At 40.8% G+C, this 15,469-nt stretch overlaps 1 protein-coding gene across 1 annotated transcript; it reads right to left on the bottom strand.

Moving 5' to 3' along the window:
• Positions 1 to 2,616: 2,616 nt before the first annotated feature.
• rdm1 (RAD52 motif containing 1) lies at positions 2,617 to 14,857 on the bottom strand. The gene is made up of 7 exons (XM_052038713.1): positions 14,727 to 14,857; positions 14,232 to 14,411; positions 10,613 to 10,744; positions 7,069 to 7,237; positions 5,728 to 5,826; positions 5,004 to 5,089; positions 2,617 to 4,174 (listed from the first exon to the last, which is right to left on the bottom strand). The coding sequence occupies exons 1-7, from the start codon at positions 14,847 to 14,849 to the stop codon at positions 4,073 to 4,075; spliced, it is 891 nt and encodes a 296-aa protein (XP_051894673.1). The 5' UTR covers positions 14,850 to 14,857; the 3' UTR covers positions 2,617 to 4,072.
• Between the last annotated feature and the right edge of the window lie 612 nt (positions 14,858 to 15,469).

The following is a 15,469-nucleotide window of genomic DNA, read 5'->3' as shown; positions in this document are numbered from 1 at the left end:
TAGCTTCTTCAAAAAAAATAAAATGTTACAAGTACAGTTTCTCTGGCAAAATATTTTCACAACTAATAAGCTGAACAATAACAATGATATCTGAATGCCAGTGCTCCACACCTCCTTCCTCATTACCAATTATAGATCATAAGCTCAACAACAAACATTGTTACTCATGTTCTCATTGACCTAGTCTCTGGAGATCTTTCTTCCATAGCATCCAATCCCACCAAAGCACAGCTCATCTTGTCCTGCTTCCCAAGACCCTCAAGCAGGATTTTGCTGGTGGATCCAATGGTTCAGCCTGTTCATGTTCAATGCAATCACAACATTTTGTTTCACCCTTTCTTCATCTTCTTATATCCTACATCTGTGACTATCAATTGCCAGTGGTCCTTGATTCCACACTTGGTCATCTGCTACCTTGATATCAACAGCAGTCACTCTCACCTTACCTCAAGGAGTAATGAGATCTAGAGCTGAGTGGTGCTGTGAAAACTAAGTGAGCAAGTGCCTCTTGATAGCAATGTAGATTGACAGGGCAGTAAGTAGCCAATATGAATATATCTAGGCAATGCCTACCTGGTCAGGTACATGATATTACTGTAACCATACTGGAGCAGTTTAACTCAAGAAGCAACAAGTCTAGATGTAACCTTTGGTAATAGAATGTTGTTTGACCTTACATCCTTTACTTTATCCAGTACCCTCAGCTGTTTCCTTTTATCAGGTTGAACAAATCAAATTGATTCAAGACTCCTACACTGAGCATCACAGGTGGAAGCCAAAATGGATCATGTACTGCCTGATGATAGTTGTAATATGTCAGCCTCATCTACGGGCCTCAATGCTGGGTCCTGCCATCATTGAAGAGTGGGGATGTTTGTGTTCAGTATGTAGAGGGGACTGTCTGTCTCCCAATATGGGCTCTGCAGTAATCATTCATGAACAATAGCATGATAGATTGATGAGGATGATATCAAGTAGATTTACATCTCATGTTGTTTCACTCACCACCTGCCAAAAAAAAACTGATTGAATGAGATGAGGGGAGTTGTGTGATAAACATAACTGGTGGAACTATCAGCATAAAATTATTGTGCAATATTCTTGCCATGATTGCTGCAGACACATGACACTGCTTGTGATCACAAATTGGCTCTACATTGAGAGTGGATGTTGCCAAGTCTTGATTAAATAAATAACTTATCTGGATCTGCATAATTTTGGTTTATATTACATCCGAATTAAATTCAACAATTTCCTTGACATACCCAAGGTTAAAAAATCCCAGGCTCATCCTTAAAACACTGCTCTACACACTTTCCATTTCAATTATACAAAGATAGGTAGCAGGTCGGAAGAATGAACTCTCTTCCTCAAAGAGCAGTGGTAGCAGCCTTTGAATATTTAAGGCACAAGGTAAATAAATTCTTGAAATGCGATGTGGTGTTGAGGTTTGTCAGATTGTATTGAGTACTGGAGATGGTTTAAGAGCCTTTACTAAAGCAGCATTCTTCCCAAATAGAAATGTCTGCAATTAAAATTCACACTATTACACAAGCATGTTCATACCCTCTTGACATTCTAAATTAGAGGGACCTGGAGTGCAAATGCAGTTTGCTGAAAGCGGCATCGCAGGTAGATAGGGTGGTAAAGAAGGCATTTAGCATGCTGGCCTTCATCAGTCAGGGCACTGAGTATAGGAGTTGGGAAGTTATGATGAAGTTATACAAGATGTTGCTGAGGCTGCTCTTGGAGTATTGTGTACAGTTTTGGTCACCCTGTTATAGGAAAGATGACATTAAACTAGAAAGAGTGCAGATAAGATTTACCAGGATGTTGCCTGGACTAGGGGACCTGAGTCAAGGAGAGGTTGCATAGACTCTGACTTTGTTTGCTGGAATGTAGGAGATTGAGAGCTGACCTGATAGAGGTATACAATATCAAGAGGGGTATAGACAGGGTGAAAGTACATAGTAACCCCCCCCACCCCCCAAAACAAAATCCAATAAACTGTAAATTGCCTTTTTTAGCCAGGATTGCTAAAATTGTAAGCATAGGCAAGATGCTGGAGGAACTCAGTGGGTCAAGCCGCATCTGGGCAGGGAAATAGAGTCAACGTTTTGGGTGGAGATCCTTTATCTGGACTGAAAGATAGAGGGGATATAGCCAATCTAAATATATGAAGGGAAGGGATACGAGCAAGAGCTAGCAAGCAACAGATGGATCCAAGTGAGGAGGGGTGATAGGCAGATGGAGGGTTTCAACCTGAAATGTCGACTGTCCATTTCCCTCCACGGATGCTGCCTGACCCGCTGAGTTCCTCCAGTATCTTGTTTGTTGCTCCAGATTCCAGCATCTGCAGTCTCTTGTGACTCCATTTTACTAGAATTATAATCTAAATACAAGACTGAAAACTTTTCAACGCTAGGTTCAAACTATTAAAGCACTGGCCAATCATTAACAGTTTAAAAAGTCAACAAATGAAGCATTAATGCATAGAGGCACCCAGTATCTCAAGTTTTAATTCTGCTAGGTTTTGGGATGCTCTGTATGAAAAGCAAATTGTTGATTTTAATAAATAAAACATTGACAATGTGACTGGAAATCACACCCACACCTCAAGATGTAGCAAATTCTTTATTTTAAGACTAAATGGCTGACATGTGCAGATAAATTTACAGCAATATGATGTCTCCAGGTCTTAATTCAGTCTGATTTTTTTTTAAATAAATATACACTGGTACCCCACTTAACACAAACCCACAGAGTGCTGTTTTATTATTGTGCTCTGTACCCTGCAGTCCGAACAATCAAGAGTTACACAAACCTGTACCTTTTTAAAAAAAAACATTTGCTCAAGTTGTGCCAGGAACTTGGTGCAAATCCATGCCCTCCCTGCTGCTGGGAAACTGGCATTGCTTGACATTGCTGCATCACAATCCTGGAACAAATCACCTGTGGCCTGGTGTGGAGAGGGTGCTTGAGGCCTAGGGCAAGTAATGTGGCCACTTGGCCCCAAGATGTGGGGCTCAGGACTGCACCCTAACCAGTACAGTGAGTGTGGGCTATTGTTGGCAACTGGCAGCACCTGTTTACTGTACTGACAGGCTGCCAGGATCCTGTATCATCTATTGGATACAGTTGCAGCAACTGTCACCTCTACTTTTTGGCTGCACAGCTCTTCCCAGCCCAGAGATTTCTCCAAGATAACAAGCTTGTGACAAAGGAAGCCATAGGATCTGGATGCTGTCATGGAGCAGCAGCTGCCAACCCCCAACAATGGCCTGTGTTCATAGTAATGACCAGGGTACAGCCCTGAGCCCCACATTGCATCAGTTAGGGCACTGCTCACCCCACCCACCCAAAACCACCCCTCACCAACATCCTCTTCACACTGAGCTCTGGATGATTCTTTGCCATAGAGCTTCAGCAGAGAAGCAGGGGTACGTGCCAGGTTCCGAGCACAGCAGCATTATCAGTAGTGTTTCTCTTTATACATAAAGCTATAATGACCCATTTTAGCTCTCTTGTTCCTGGACTCCTCACAAGCACTAAGCAAGGTACCAGTGTGATGGAAGTAGAAGCTTCTGTGCCTGGTTATAGTAAACCAGCAATTACAGCAAACAAATTAGTTATATTAATTTGTTTTCCCAATGTTGTCAACAAAGTGCCAGGAATTTCACAACCCAACTGGTTACCAGGCAAGTCCAAGGGCCAGCAGCACTAGACTTTGTTTTGGCCCAATATAAAAAGGTTATTTCTAAATGTGCAGAAGCACAACATGTTATCTATACGTAGTTATTGCTTGAGAATACATTGCCATGGTGCAGCACCAGCATTTTCCCTTAAATCAGTTGTCAACCATTTATTGCTGTGTTTTTTTTTTAAAATGAATACACTCAATACCACAGTTCCAAAGAAAAGTTGTCAGATCAAATTGAGTGAATCAATGTTCCTTGTATTTGAAGCAAGTCACTATTTTGGATCACCTTTTTGTTAACTTTACATAAAATAGAAGCAATGTTGGCTCCGTAGTTGCACTAGAATAGATATGTCCAAAGAATTTAGAAGCTCCTCATGCTCCAATTCCTTCTATAGAATCTGTATTAAAACTAAGATCTGAAAGGATTTCTTCCTGACCATCATGTTCAAACTGAGTCCATGAAATGTCATTTACCTGTGAAGAAAAACGCTTTCAATTGTTTTATTCTAAGCTTTCTGCAAAGTATAAAAGCAGTAACCTTTGAGAAATTATGTGCAGAGTTGAACTGTAATTGGTTCTATCCAAGCATCAGTATATTTTCTCAAAAAAGTAACAAAAGCAGGAATAGGCCATTCAGTCCTTCAGGTCTGCTCTGCCATTCAACATGATCTCAATTGAGCAGCTCAAGTACCTGTTTTATCCTCATTTCCTCTTCTATCCTCATATTTCTTCATTCCATGATCTTTTAATAAACAGAAAACTATCAATCTTCATTTTGAATACAGTCTGAGCCTCCATGACCCTTCAGGATAGAGAATACCAAATATTCACTACCCTCTGGGTGAAGAAATTTTTCCTCATTTCAGGCCTAAATGGCCCATCCCTTATTTTGAGACGTGATTCCCTAGTTCTAGACTCCTTATCTGGGGAAGATGTCCTTCGCATTTCCACCCTGTTGAACCATCTAAGACGTATGTTCCAAACTCTAGAGAATAGAGGTCTAGCCTCCTTAGTTTCTCCTCATATGACAGACCAGCCATTCCAGAAAGCAGACTGGCGAATCTTCACTGCATTCCCTCTAAAACAAGGATATCCTTTTTTGGGCAAGGAGAGCAAAACTACACACAAAATTGCAGATGTGGTCTCGTCAAGGGTTTGTATAATAGCAAGATTACGTGAGAGGGTTAACAACCATAAATCTTTTTAAAATAATGATAATTTAATTAAATTATATGCATTTGGAAAAAAAAATCTATTTTATCTGACTGAAGGTGTCACAAATTGATATGCCTAGTGATTGTACCTGCAGTTGTGTTTGAAGCTCCTCCTCTGTGAAGTGGTCCATTCCATCCTGTTCCAAGCTCCACTGCACAGAAACCTTCCCATTTCCTGCAAGGAGAGAATCCAAATGAATGCTCACCACCCGGTTCCTCAGAAATAACAAGCAGATCACATAGGAGGGATTGAACATTTAAATGTCAATGATATTGTTTATTCAGAAGCCCCATTATGAGAAGGACTGCATCACTTTAACATAATTTAGAAACAGGGATTGGACGGAGCTTGAAGGGTGGGTGCAGGAGGAGGAAGTTAACCATCACTTCTGTGGTCTTGCCTGTACCTATGCATGGGACTTGTAAATGATAGACACCACAGGGACTGGAGTGTGGTGGAATTCCAGAATGCCAGTCATTTAGTTTGCTTTCTGTATCACTTGATACAAGTTCTCCAATTAGTTTGTCCCTTTAAAAAAGGCATATTAAATTTACTTTCAATGTAGTTGGTATCTCTATGCTATCTTACTGTTTGACTTATAAAAGGAACAAAAATAAAAGCTGGCTAGCCACAGAAATTAACTAGTGCTTTTATTTTTGGAATGGTCATTGAAGTTATGCTATCCTCACAATTGTCTAGTTTAATTCTTCCAGCCAAGACCTGGGTGAATGGTTTGTTTTCCACCCATATCACTATAGTGTTAAAGTAAATATTGCTTTGGTTGTCAACTCTGGGATAGTGTATGGCTTTACCCAGGACAACAAGGACCACCTTCTGGAATGCATCTGTTAAAGCTTTCTGTTTTGCAGACTTTTGAGTCCTCCCAATTGTTAGTGCATAATTCAGTGGATCTGCAATAAAAAAAGATCTTCATTTACTGTTCAGTGGATCAGAAGTACATATGGTAGCAGTATATTGCTGCAAGCACATCAGAAAGAATGATTACATTTAAACAGCTTCAATAAGCCTCAAAATACATCTATAGCCAATAAATACCTGTTTAAATCTTGCCACATTTAAGATCAACTATCACATAAAAGATCCCATAGACACCAATTTAAAGCAAAACTTTTTTTTAAAATCTGTTTTCATAGTGATGTGGCTGAAGAATATTCATTCAAATTCAACCAGACATTTATTCTTTGAAACCTCACTCATCAGTTTAGGTAGGGAGCCTCTAGTGAGAGTAGCATTCTGAAGGGCTTACAACACAGTACCTCCAGCATGTGGGAGTCAAGGTTACATCACTTGTTACTTACTACAGTTGGGCTTGAACTCATGACAAGTCAGCCACAGTGAACCAAATGACTGTATTAGCCTGGTATTGAACTGTACCCTTGGCAGTTACACCTTAGATTTGGAAGAATCAAAGCAACATATCTGTCTAGTAAATATGGATGTCATGAGTCTGACAGAAGATCTATATTATGATTGATATAGTCCAATCTAACTAACCTACTTGAGAGCTTGGAGAGACAGTCTTTATCCATCTACCCTATCAAAACCTCCCAGCTTCCAATCTCCTCTGAAGACAATAACCTCATTGAACAGATGATAGGCCATTCTAAGTACTCCCCTTTGTTCTGATTTTATTAAAATACAAGTTTCTTTTTATATTGCAAATGAGGACCGATATTTACCATACGTTGCCCATTGTTTGCTTTGTATTAAACAGGGCACACATGGCTTTTATGGTTTGATACTATTCTTTACAGTATGTAAGCAATACAACCATAAATGATAAGCCAGTTGTTAGAAAAACAAACTGTTTGCAATGTAGGTGCTGGATCACCTCAGCCAGTAGTATTCTTGGGCAGGTTTAGACCATGCTTCCAAGGGCAAATTTAAGGCAGATGCTTCTGCAGAGTGTAGATGCATGGCTGTGATGCTGACGTCGTTGTCCTTTCAGGTACATGTTAATGATTCATGGCACAATGAAGAACAAAGTTCTTCAGCTATACTGACCAATATTAGTTCTTTAACCAACGTCATCAGAAGCTAATTTAAACCATTTACTCACATTAAGAGGAACTGATCTGAAATACTGAGATGTTACAGTGAATATTTCCAATTCAAAGCTAGCTGTTTCTTACCCATCACATCTTGGGTTTCAAATTCCGCAGAAACCCCAATCCCTCTGCTACACATATCATAATTTTTGAACTTAACTTCCATAATGCAAAAGTATTTTATGCTCTTCCTCTGTGACTGCACCACTTGTGCATTTTCTTCATATCCATCTGCATCAGAAATCTTCTGGAGCTGTAAATTAAGGGAAGAATTAAGATGGTGACTGAAGGTTATAACAAGGACAGACCCCTCACTATCAAACATGAACCATTATCTGTAAACACTCAAAAAATGCAGCAAATGATTATCATATATTCACGCAGTATCAAACATTGAACCTAGGCATTCCACATTTTAGGATATTGTCAGCAATTTCCTTATCAAGACTATTACTATTTGTGATATCTTTATTGCCAATGGAGAAGCTAGTGCCAAAAGCACTAACTGAGAACACTTTCTTCCATCAACGTTCAAACCTTTGTACTTCATATTAAGCAGATGGTCAGTGAGAAAGAGCTGATGACTGCTCCACGAGAAACAAGAGTCTGAAAATCCCTTTTATAAGAACGTGGCATTCAGACATTTACTTCTGTTACTCATAGCTGCAGCAGAATTAGTTCCTCATTTTATAGTACCAGCTGCTATGATCAGTCACTACCGAACTTAGGGCAAGACTGCCAGAAAAAATTGAATGTGGGTGAAGTGTTTGACGTAGAGAGATGTCCAAGTATGCTAGACCAATGAATAATGATTTACTACTGGGCATCAACCACAAGACTAAAAGGAAAATGAGGGCACAATGAAAGGAAGATCAAATATAAAGGCAAAGGATGAAATAGAAGAGCAAATGTACCACAGGAGGAAGTTCCAGAGGGTAAATCACCATGACCAGTGACTGAAAGATCAGATGTTGATAGAGGATGGAACAGGGAAGTAATCTGATTTCACAGGAGCAGCAGATTCATTATTAAAAAAAAAAGGAAGAGACAAGAGTGGATGAGATATTGATGAAAAAGTAAAAATAACTACAGATGCTGGAAGGCTGAAATAAAAACAGAAAATGCTAGAAACACACTGCAGATTGCAGAGCATTTGTGGAGAAAGAATTTTAATACTTCAGCTCTGGGAAAGAGAGAAATCAAGTTAGTTTGAAGTTGCAGATCATGGGGCAAAGGGGATTTCATAAAAAGAGTGGGGTCAGGATGCCATTGTGATGAGCTGTTGATAAAGCCATTTAGCTGATAGATTAATGAGGGCGATGAGCAAAAAAGGAAAAGAACAGCAAAGAGACATGTAAAAGCTGAAGTGTAAATCTGTAGGGAATATCCAGCAGATCAGACCGTGTCTGTGGAGAGACAAGCTGTCAAAGTGCAGAGAATCTAAGGTGTCATTGATGCAAGTGAGAAGGGGCTGGACCAGGGAGAAATAATGGAGTCAAGGTAGAAAGAAATGTGTTCAGTGGTGCAAGAACACTCTGAAACAGCGGGTCTGCCTAAACAGTCCTGTTTGTAGATCTTGTGCAGGAGGTAGAAGTGAATGTGCTGGGTTAGGAAACTAAGGCTGAAGACTGTGGAGAGAAGAACTCCCTAGGAAGAGGTTTGTGACTGGGAGGTGATAGCCTGTTCAGTGTTAAGGTCATAGTCCAGAGGGAGGTATGAGGAAGTGTCTGAGAACTGACATTTGGCTTATGTGAAAGATCAGTTCACCAAACCAAAACAGCTTCAGTCTTGTTAGCAGGGTGATGCAGTGTTGATGTTGTGGGTTTTAGAAAGTCAATGGGACCAGGCAGGTATAAGATAACAGGCGTAGAACGTAATCTAGGTGAAGACAAGCTACAATATTCTAAAAGGCTTGCAGTTTATAAAGAATGGAGATTAAAAAAAAATAACAGCAAGAGAAATCCAGCCATGAACAAATACCGGCTTTCAGTAGCTGAAGTAGAGACAGGTAATTTAAACAAAGTAAAGCAACTCCAGTAAGCAGTGGGTAAAAGATGGCATAGAAGAGAACTGAAGCTCAAAGCTGAGTAGAATGCAAAACAAAAACTATTTCTGAAGCAGCATGCGGGATAGTTTTGATCTTTTATCACTTTAAATTCAGAAATGAGTTGTCAGTTTGGTCCCACTGTTGACTGAGTAGGGGTTAGGTTTTCAGCATACATTAGGAAGGCAACTAGCCTTCGAATAATATAAAAAAAACAAATTCCACCCTCCATCGTATGTGACAAGATCAATGAGTGTAGGCAACAGTGAAGCAAAGAATAAATGGAGCAATGGGGGGGGGGGGGGGGGGGGGGGGGGTGGTGGCAGGGCCAGGTGCCAATAAGGACAAGTGCTTTGTAAAGAACTACAAATATGTTTTCCACATAACATGAATTGGCCAATTAGTTTCAATACCCTAACTATCGACTTATTAATTATTTAACAGACAGGACTTTCCCATTTGATGGCTGAAGTTAATGGGCAAAGGGAAACCCTCCAGTGGTGCCAGTCATACCTCACACAAGGGAAGACTGTTGGGGTCATTGGAAGACAATTATGCCAAAACCAGAACAGTAGTTCCTCTGGGCAGTGTCGTAGGCCCAACCATCCTCAGTTGCCTTTCACTGTCTCTCATAAGGGCATAAATGGGGCTGTTCTCACAACATTCAATTCTATTCACAACTCCTCAGAAAGTGAAGCGGCCCATGCCTGCATGTGGCAAGACCTAGACAACATTCGGACATGGGCTAGTAAATGGCAAGTAATAGTCACACCATTAAAATGCCAGGCATTGACCATCTCCAATAAGAGTGTAACCACTTGCCTTCTAAATTCAATAGTATTACCATCACCGAGTTCCTCAACGTCAGCTTCCGGGAGTAACCATTGACCAGAAACTAATCTAGATCATCCATGTTAATAAAGCAGCTATGAGAGCAGATCATAGGCATGCATCCTATGGCAAATGACTCACCTCCTGATACCGCAAGGATTTTCCAGCATCTACAGGTCAAGAGTGTGATGGAATACCCTCCACCTATCTGGAGGAGTTCAGTGCAACAACTCAAGCAGACCTCTTGACTATTATCCCACCAATGCCTGATGCAGTGGCTTTCAGTGCGTGTGTGCGCTATTTCCAAAATGCACAGTAGTTACTCGCCAAGGCTTCTCTGACACCAGCTACCAAACTAGTGACCTCTACCACTGAGAATGACAAGGCCAGCAGGCAGGTTCCCTTCCAGGTTGCACACCGTCCCAGCTTGGAAATATATCACTGGTCCATCATCAACAGACTCAAAAACTTGGAACACGCTACCCAACAGCACAGCCAGAATATCTTAATCTGAGAGACTGCAGTGGTTCAAGAAGGTGTTCAACACCACCTTCTGAAAGGCAGTTAGAAATGGAGAATAAATGCTGCCCTTGGCAGTAATGCCCTGATTCTGAAAATGAATATTAAAAAAGATTCCAGAGTGTAATAATCTGGAGTACTTTTATTACCTACATGTTAAGTTGCAAATTGAGTTACAATTTATAATTTGCATTTAAATTATGCTACCTTGTTCAGAATCCCCATTGTGCTTACCCCAATTATGTGACTGGACCATCTGTTGAAACCAAGATAGTAGTTAGCCAATTCCTGGCATTTGAAGCTATTCAGAGATAGTTGGTGCTCTTGAAAGGCTTTCATGGATCGCTGCTTTGTGCACATTCGAACCTGTGCAAAATTAATGCATTACCATTACATTCAGCAGTCTTGGAAGTGAAATTTTATTGTGACGAAATATATTGCATAGTATGTTTGAGACTGTACTCATGACTGAACTGCAATAACTTCTTCCAGGTCAGTACAAGGTAAAAATATACAATGTTAACATCTTTACATTTCCATTATGCACGTTCATAAAGGCAATGTAAAGGACTTTAAAATTAGGATTAGATTACATTACATTCACTGGATCTTTCACTGTCAGAACTACCTTTAAATCTTAACTCTCCATTTTCAAGCAAAGGGTAATTGCATACATGTAATAGAAGATCTCTTCCTGTAATTTAAAATAGCACAATTACCAGAAAAGTTAAACCAGTAACATTATTCAATTAACTATTAAACAGTAGCTATATTCAATTATCTAAAATTTTCCTGGACTACATAGACAAGGAAGGAGCAGTTTGGAATACACATATAAACAGCGATGCAACAAAAATAGATGAGATGGGAAACACGGCTGTGTGGACAGAAGTCTATACAACTGCACAAGAACCAGTTAAAATAATCATGGAGCAAATACTTAAAGAAGTAACTGGATCATGGTGTGAAATATATTCAACATTCATTCTTAAAATCATGTATTCTGTCCTTAGTAATTCTGACAATTGAAGTATAATGACACACCGAAATACCTTTGTAAATTTCCACCCTCAATGCCACTTCTGTGCCAGATGGCACAGTAGCAATTCAGTGGGGAATGTAGGAAAGATGTAATTAAATGTTCATGCAGGAAACAATAATGGAAAAAGATGAACTGGTGCAAAAGGTAGATACAAATGTATTGTAAGTATATACCTACGACAGGTATCAAAAACAAATTTAGTATATTTCATATTCTCACTATATAAAGAAGTGTTTTCTCAAAATTGATGCTATTTTGCTTATTCAAAGCAAACAAAAAAGATGGATTTGCAGAACTATTTCGAAACCACTGAGCAGCCAAAAAGGCCAAGGCACTAAATGACCTACTGCTGTTCCCATTGCTCCATTAACTCAAGCAAGACTAACATAATACAGAAACAAATCAATCATGATACACAAGAAAATTTACAATTTTATTACACACATTATTACTGGACCACTGAATTGTCATTTATGGTGATGACATTGCAGACACAAATCAGTGGAGCACATTTTGATTTAATTCCAGGTGAATTTTTCAGAAATTGAATTGAAAATTCAGTAATGTAGACATGCAACAAAGTTGAGAAGTTCTCTCTGTGATATAATTATTAAAATGATGTACATAAGCTTTATGGAAGCCCGTTGAAACCACACCAAAAAAATCAAAACAATGCCCATTTAGAGAGTGGCATAAGCAGTAAAGTTGTTGAGTCTTGAATCCTTTGGCTCTTAAAGTTCTGCTACAACAAGAGATTTAGATTGGCATTGAACCAGGGTGGGAATGATTATCTGAGTCATGCATATTTCAGTACTGCCCAAAATGTTAAACATAACTGAAATGATGTTGCACTTTTCCCAGATGGAAAATGTACTACTTGTAATTAAGGCCAGATCTAGGCAGGAGAGTGTTGTGAAAGAAGAGGGCCCACAGATGGAGGGAGCAGATTGCAGCCTAGAGTCACATGGCTGAAGGAGACAGGTTTGGGGGGGAGAAGAGGAGAGAGAGAGTAATTATGGATGGGGCAGGGCAGGGCAAAGCAAAGGGAGAAGTGGAAGTCCAGGAGGGTGGTAGCTTCCACAATTAGTGCTGGGTGTCAAGAGCCCGAATGGAGTTTACCTATTGTTACGGACTTGGTGGATGTCCCTTCAAGATAGAGGTGTGTGTGTGTGTGTGTGTGTGTGTGTGTGTGTGTGTGTGTGTGTGTGGCGTGCTTACGTCAACAGAAGATAAAGGACGTAATGATGTTGTTGAAGAAGTCAGTCAAAGAGAGGCAGAAAAGGGAGAGACACGCCAGCCTGCTAGTTTCTCTATCGATGGATGAGAAACAATAACTGTGTCTGTCACTGCAATTCACGTATGGAAATTGGAAGTTATCCGGTGGGGTTCACTTTGTTGCTGATCTGTAGAAGGAAACAGGTATTTGTGTGGACGACCACGATTCGGACGCTTTTCAGGGTGAGGAAGTCACTACCGAGTAAACACTGAGGTGTTGTTTGGGTTCCATCATGGAACATTTGGATTTCGTAATTACTTTCTATGTTCTCTCTACATCTACATTTTATCTTCAGACAACGGTGGTTGTTGAAGAAGCCTTTGCTCATGTTTCACCTTACGGCTTGCTGAACTGAACTTTAGGAACCATTCCTGGACTTGGAGTTTGGGACTTTGCCACACACACACACACACACGAAGAGTTTAGTTTTGGGGTTAATGTTCAAAGTTTAACATTTTTACTTCTAACATACTAACATTTTTACTTTTATTTTTCTTATTATCATAAGTAGTGATTAATAAAATAGTTTTTAACACTGAATCATGACTCAGTGTGTTTCTTTCGTTGCTGATTCGTAACACTATTAAGGATGGGAAAGCGGAAGCAGGAAATGTCCTTACAGATCAGGCTTGGAAAGGGACACTCACCAAGGATCATGGCCAGGGACTGGAAGAGGAATGCTCAAAGAACAGGACTGGAATTGAGTGGGAGAAATCTCCCACATGGGTTTGGGTGCAGCAAATCAAGTAAATGGCCAAAGGTAGTCAAGTGTGGATCTTAGGAGGGGTGGCACTGGGAGTGGCATTGGGGGTGGAGTGGGAGTAGGGATAGAAAAAGTATCAAAGCTAAGTGAGCAACTTACCTTATACGGATCATAATCCAATACAGTAAAACATGGTTCTCCCTGCTGTGGTTGATACAAGTTCAGTCCTGGGACAATGTAGTCCAAGTTCCACAAAAATGTTTCAAATTAAATAGAAATTAAGAGGCAATGCTAAAGGTCAAAAATCAGGCCTACAAATGTTATTCATTTCAGAAAACGTGTCTGAATTTCTGGCATGATGGATAACTACCTGAGATTGGTTGTTGATTTAACCAAAGATGAAAAAGCAACAAGATGCTGGAGGAACTCAGCAGGCCAGGCAGCATCCGTGGAGAAAAGCAGATTGTCAACATTTTGGGTCAAGTCCCTTCTTCAGGACTGAAGAAAGGAAAAGGGGAAGCCCAATATATAGGGGGGAAAAAACAGAGCAGTGAAGGTGGACAAAAGAGGGAGGCGGGGTGGGCACAAGGTGGTGATAGGGAGATGCAGGTAAGAGATAGTGACAGGCAGGTGCGGGGGAGGAGGGGAGAGCAGATTCTGGATGCCAGCATCTGCAGTCCTTTATTTCTCTGTTGATTTAATTATTTGTTTCAATCGCATAACATAGACAAGTACAGGACCATGCCTTTGAATTTACGGGCCCTGCTTTTTTAAAATATTTGTGAGGCTACAATCCGTATAAAATCTCAATTATATCAAAATGACCGCTCACCTTCAAAGGAATCTCTTGAAATAAACACTGCTCGTTTGCGGCTTTCTGTGCTCTACTGGCATCCAGCGCTGAATAATATTTGACAACAGCATAATAACCTGGTTCAGCTACAGCAGCATTCCTGCACACTCGCAGAAAGTAGATGAGTCCGTGTTCAGAGAAAACTTTGAAAATACAGTCCTACCAACAAAGAAAACATCAGCTGTAATAGTCTCCTACAGTTCCCTCCCTCCCCCCCAAACCCTCCTCCTCCCTTCCAACCCCCCCTCCTCCTCCTCCTCCTCCTCCTCCTCTCCCCAACCCCCGTCCTCCCCCCAACCCTCGTCCTTCCTCCCAACCCCTGTCCTTCCTCCCAACCCCTGTCCTTCCCCCCAACCTTTCCCCAAACCCTCGTCCTTCCCCCCCAACCCTCGTCCTTCCCCCCCAACCCTCGTCCTTCCCCCCCAACCTTTCCCCGCAGCCCTCGTCCTTTCCCCCCAACCCCACCTAACTCACATAAATTTCTGCCTCAGACTCTTTGGGGAGAATGTTACAGACAAACAAGGTCTTGTTGTTTCCGGAGGGAACTTTAAAATCCACGACTTCTGCCTGCACCAGATCTACAGCGTTCTCAGCCATTGCCGCCCGTCCCCTCTCGCCGCCAACCCTTCGCTTGAAAGGTGACCGCCAATCACGGCTGCTTCCTGGAGAATATTGACTCCGGATTGGACAGACCGAAGCCCCGCCCCCTGTCCGTTTTCGATTGGCTGAGCAAGAGGAACGGCTACATCGATTGGTTACACAAGAGACCGCAGACGCTGGAATCTGAAGCAAGGATCAGTGGGTCGGGCGACATCGGTAGAGGGGAAGGGAGTGTTTTGGGTCAAGATCCCTCATCAGGACTTTCAGATAAGAGCATGGTTTTTGCAGTAGTCTTCACGAATGGAACTTTGGAATAAATATTTTGTAGTGGGTAAGGTACTATGTCATAACTGAAATCATTTTATTTCAGGTTTCCCGCATCTATTTTACTTTTTGGCGTATATTCTCCCCCATTTTACCTCTTTTGCCAATTGCCTTGAACCTGTGTACTTCTGTTTTCCTACTGCCAATGTAAACATTTTCTGGTCATTTATTACGTCAAAGTATTTCACTATTTTGAACACAATTAAATTATCTCCCTGTAATCGAAATATAAAATGTAAATGCTGTGAGTTTTGGAAATAGAGTTTTGTTCAATTAACCTTCCCTGTTCTGGT

Source organism: Pristis pectinata, chromosome 25 (assembly GCF_009764475.1).
Source record: "Pristis pectinata isolate sPriPec2 chromosome 25, sPriPec2.1.pri, whole genome shotgun sequence".
NCBI lineage: Eukaryota > Metazoa > Chordata > Chondrichthyes > Rhinopristiformes > Pristidae > Pristis > Pristis pectinata.
Note: the sequence above shows the minus strand (reverse complement) of the source record. Positions and strands in the feature narration are given on the sequence as shown.

What these genes read in the sequence shown, in the direction of transcription:
- rdm1 (XM_052038713.1), bottom strand. Translation starts at nt 14,849, where the DNA reads ATGGCTGAGAACGCTGTAGATCTGGTGCAGGCAGAAGTCGTGGATTTT. An exon ending in TGAAACCCAAGATGTGATGG is followed by an intron (nt 5,827 to 7,068) that starts GTAAGAAACAGC and finishes TTTTTATTGCAG; the next exon opens with ATCCACTGAATTATGCACTA. An exon ending in GGTGGTCCTTGTTGTCCTGG is followed by an intron (nt 5,090 to 5,727) that starts GTAAAGCCATAC and finishes CTCTCCTTGCAG; the next exon opens with GAAATGGGAAGGTTTCTGTG.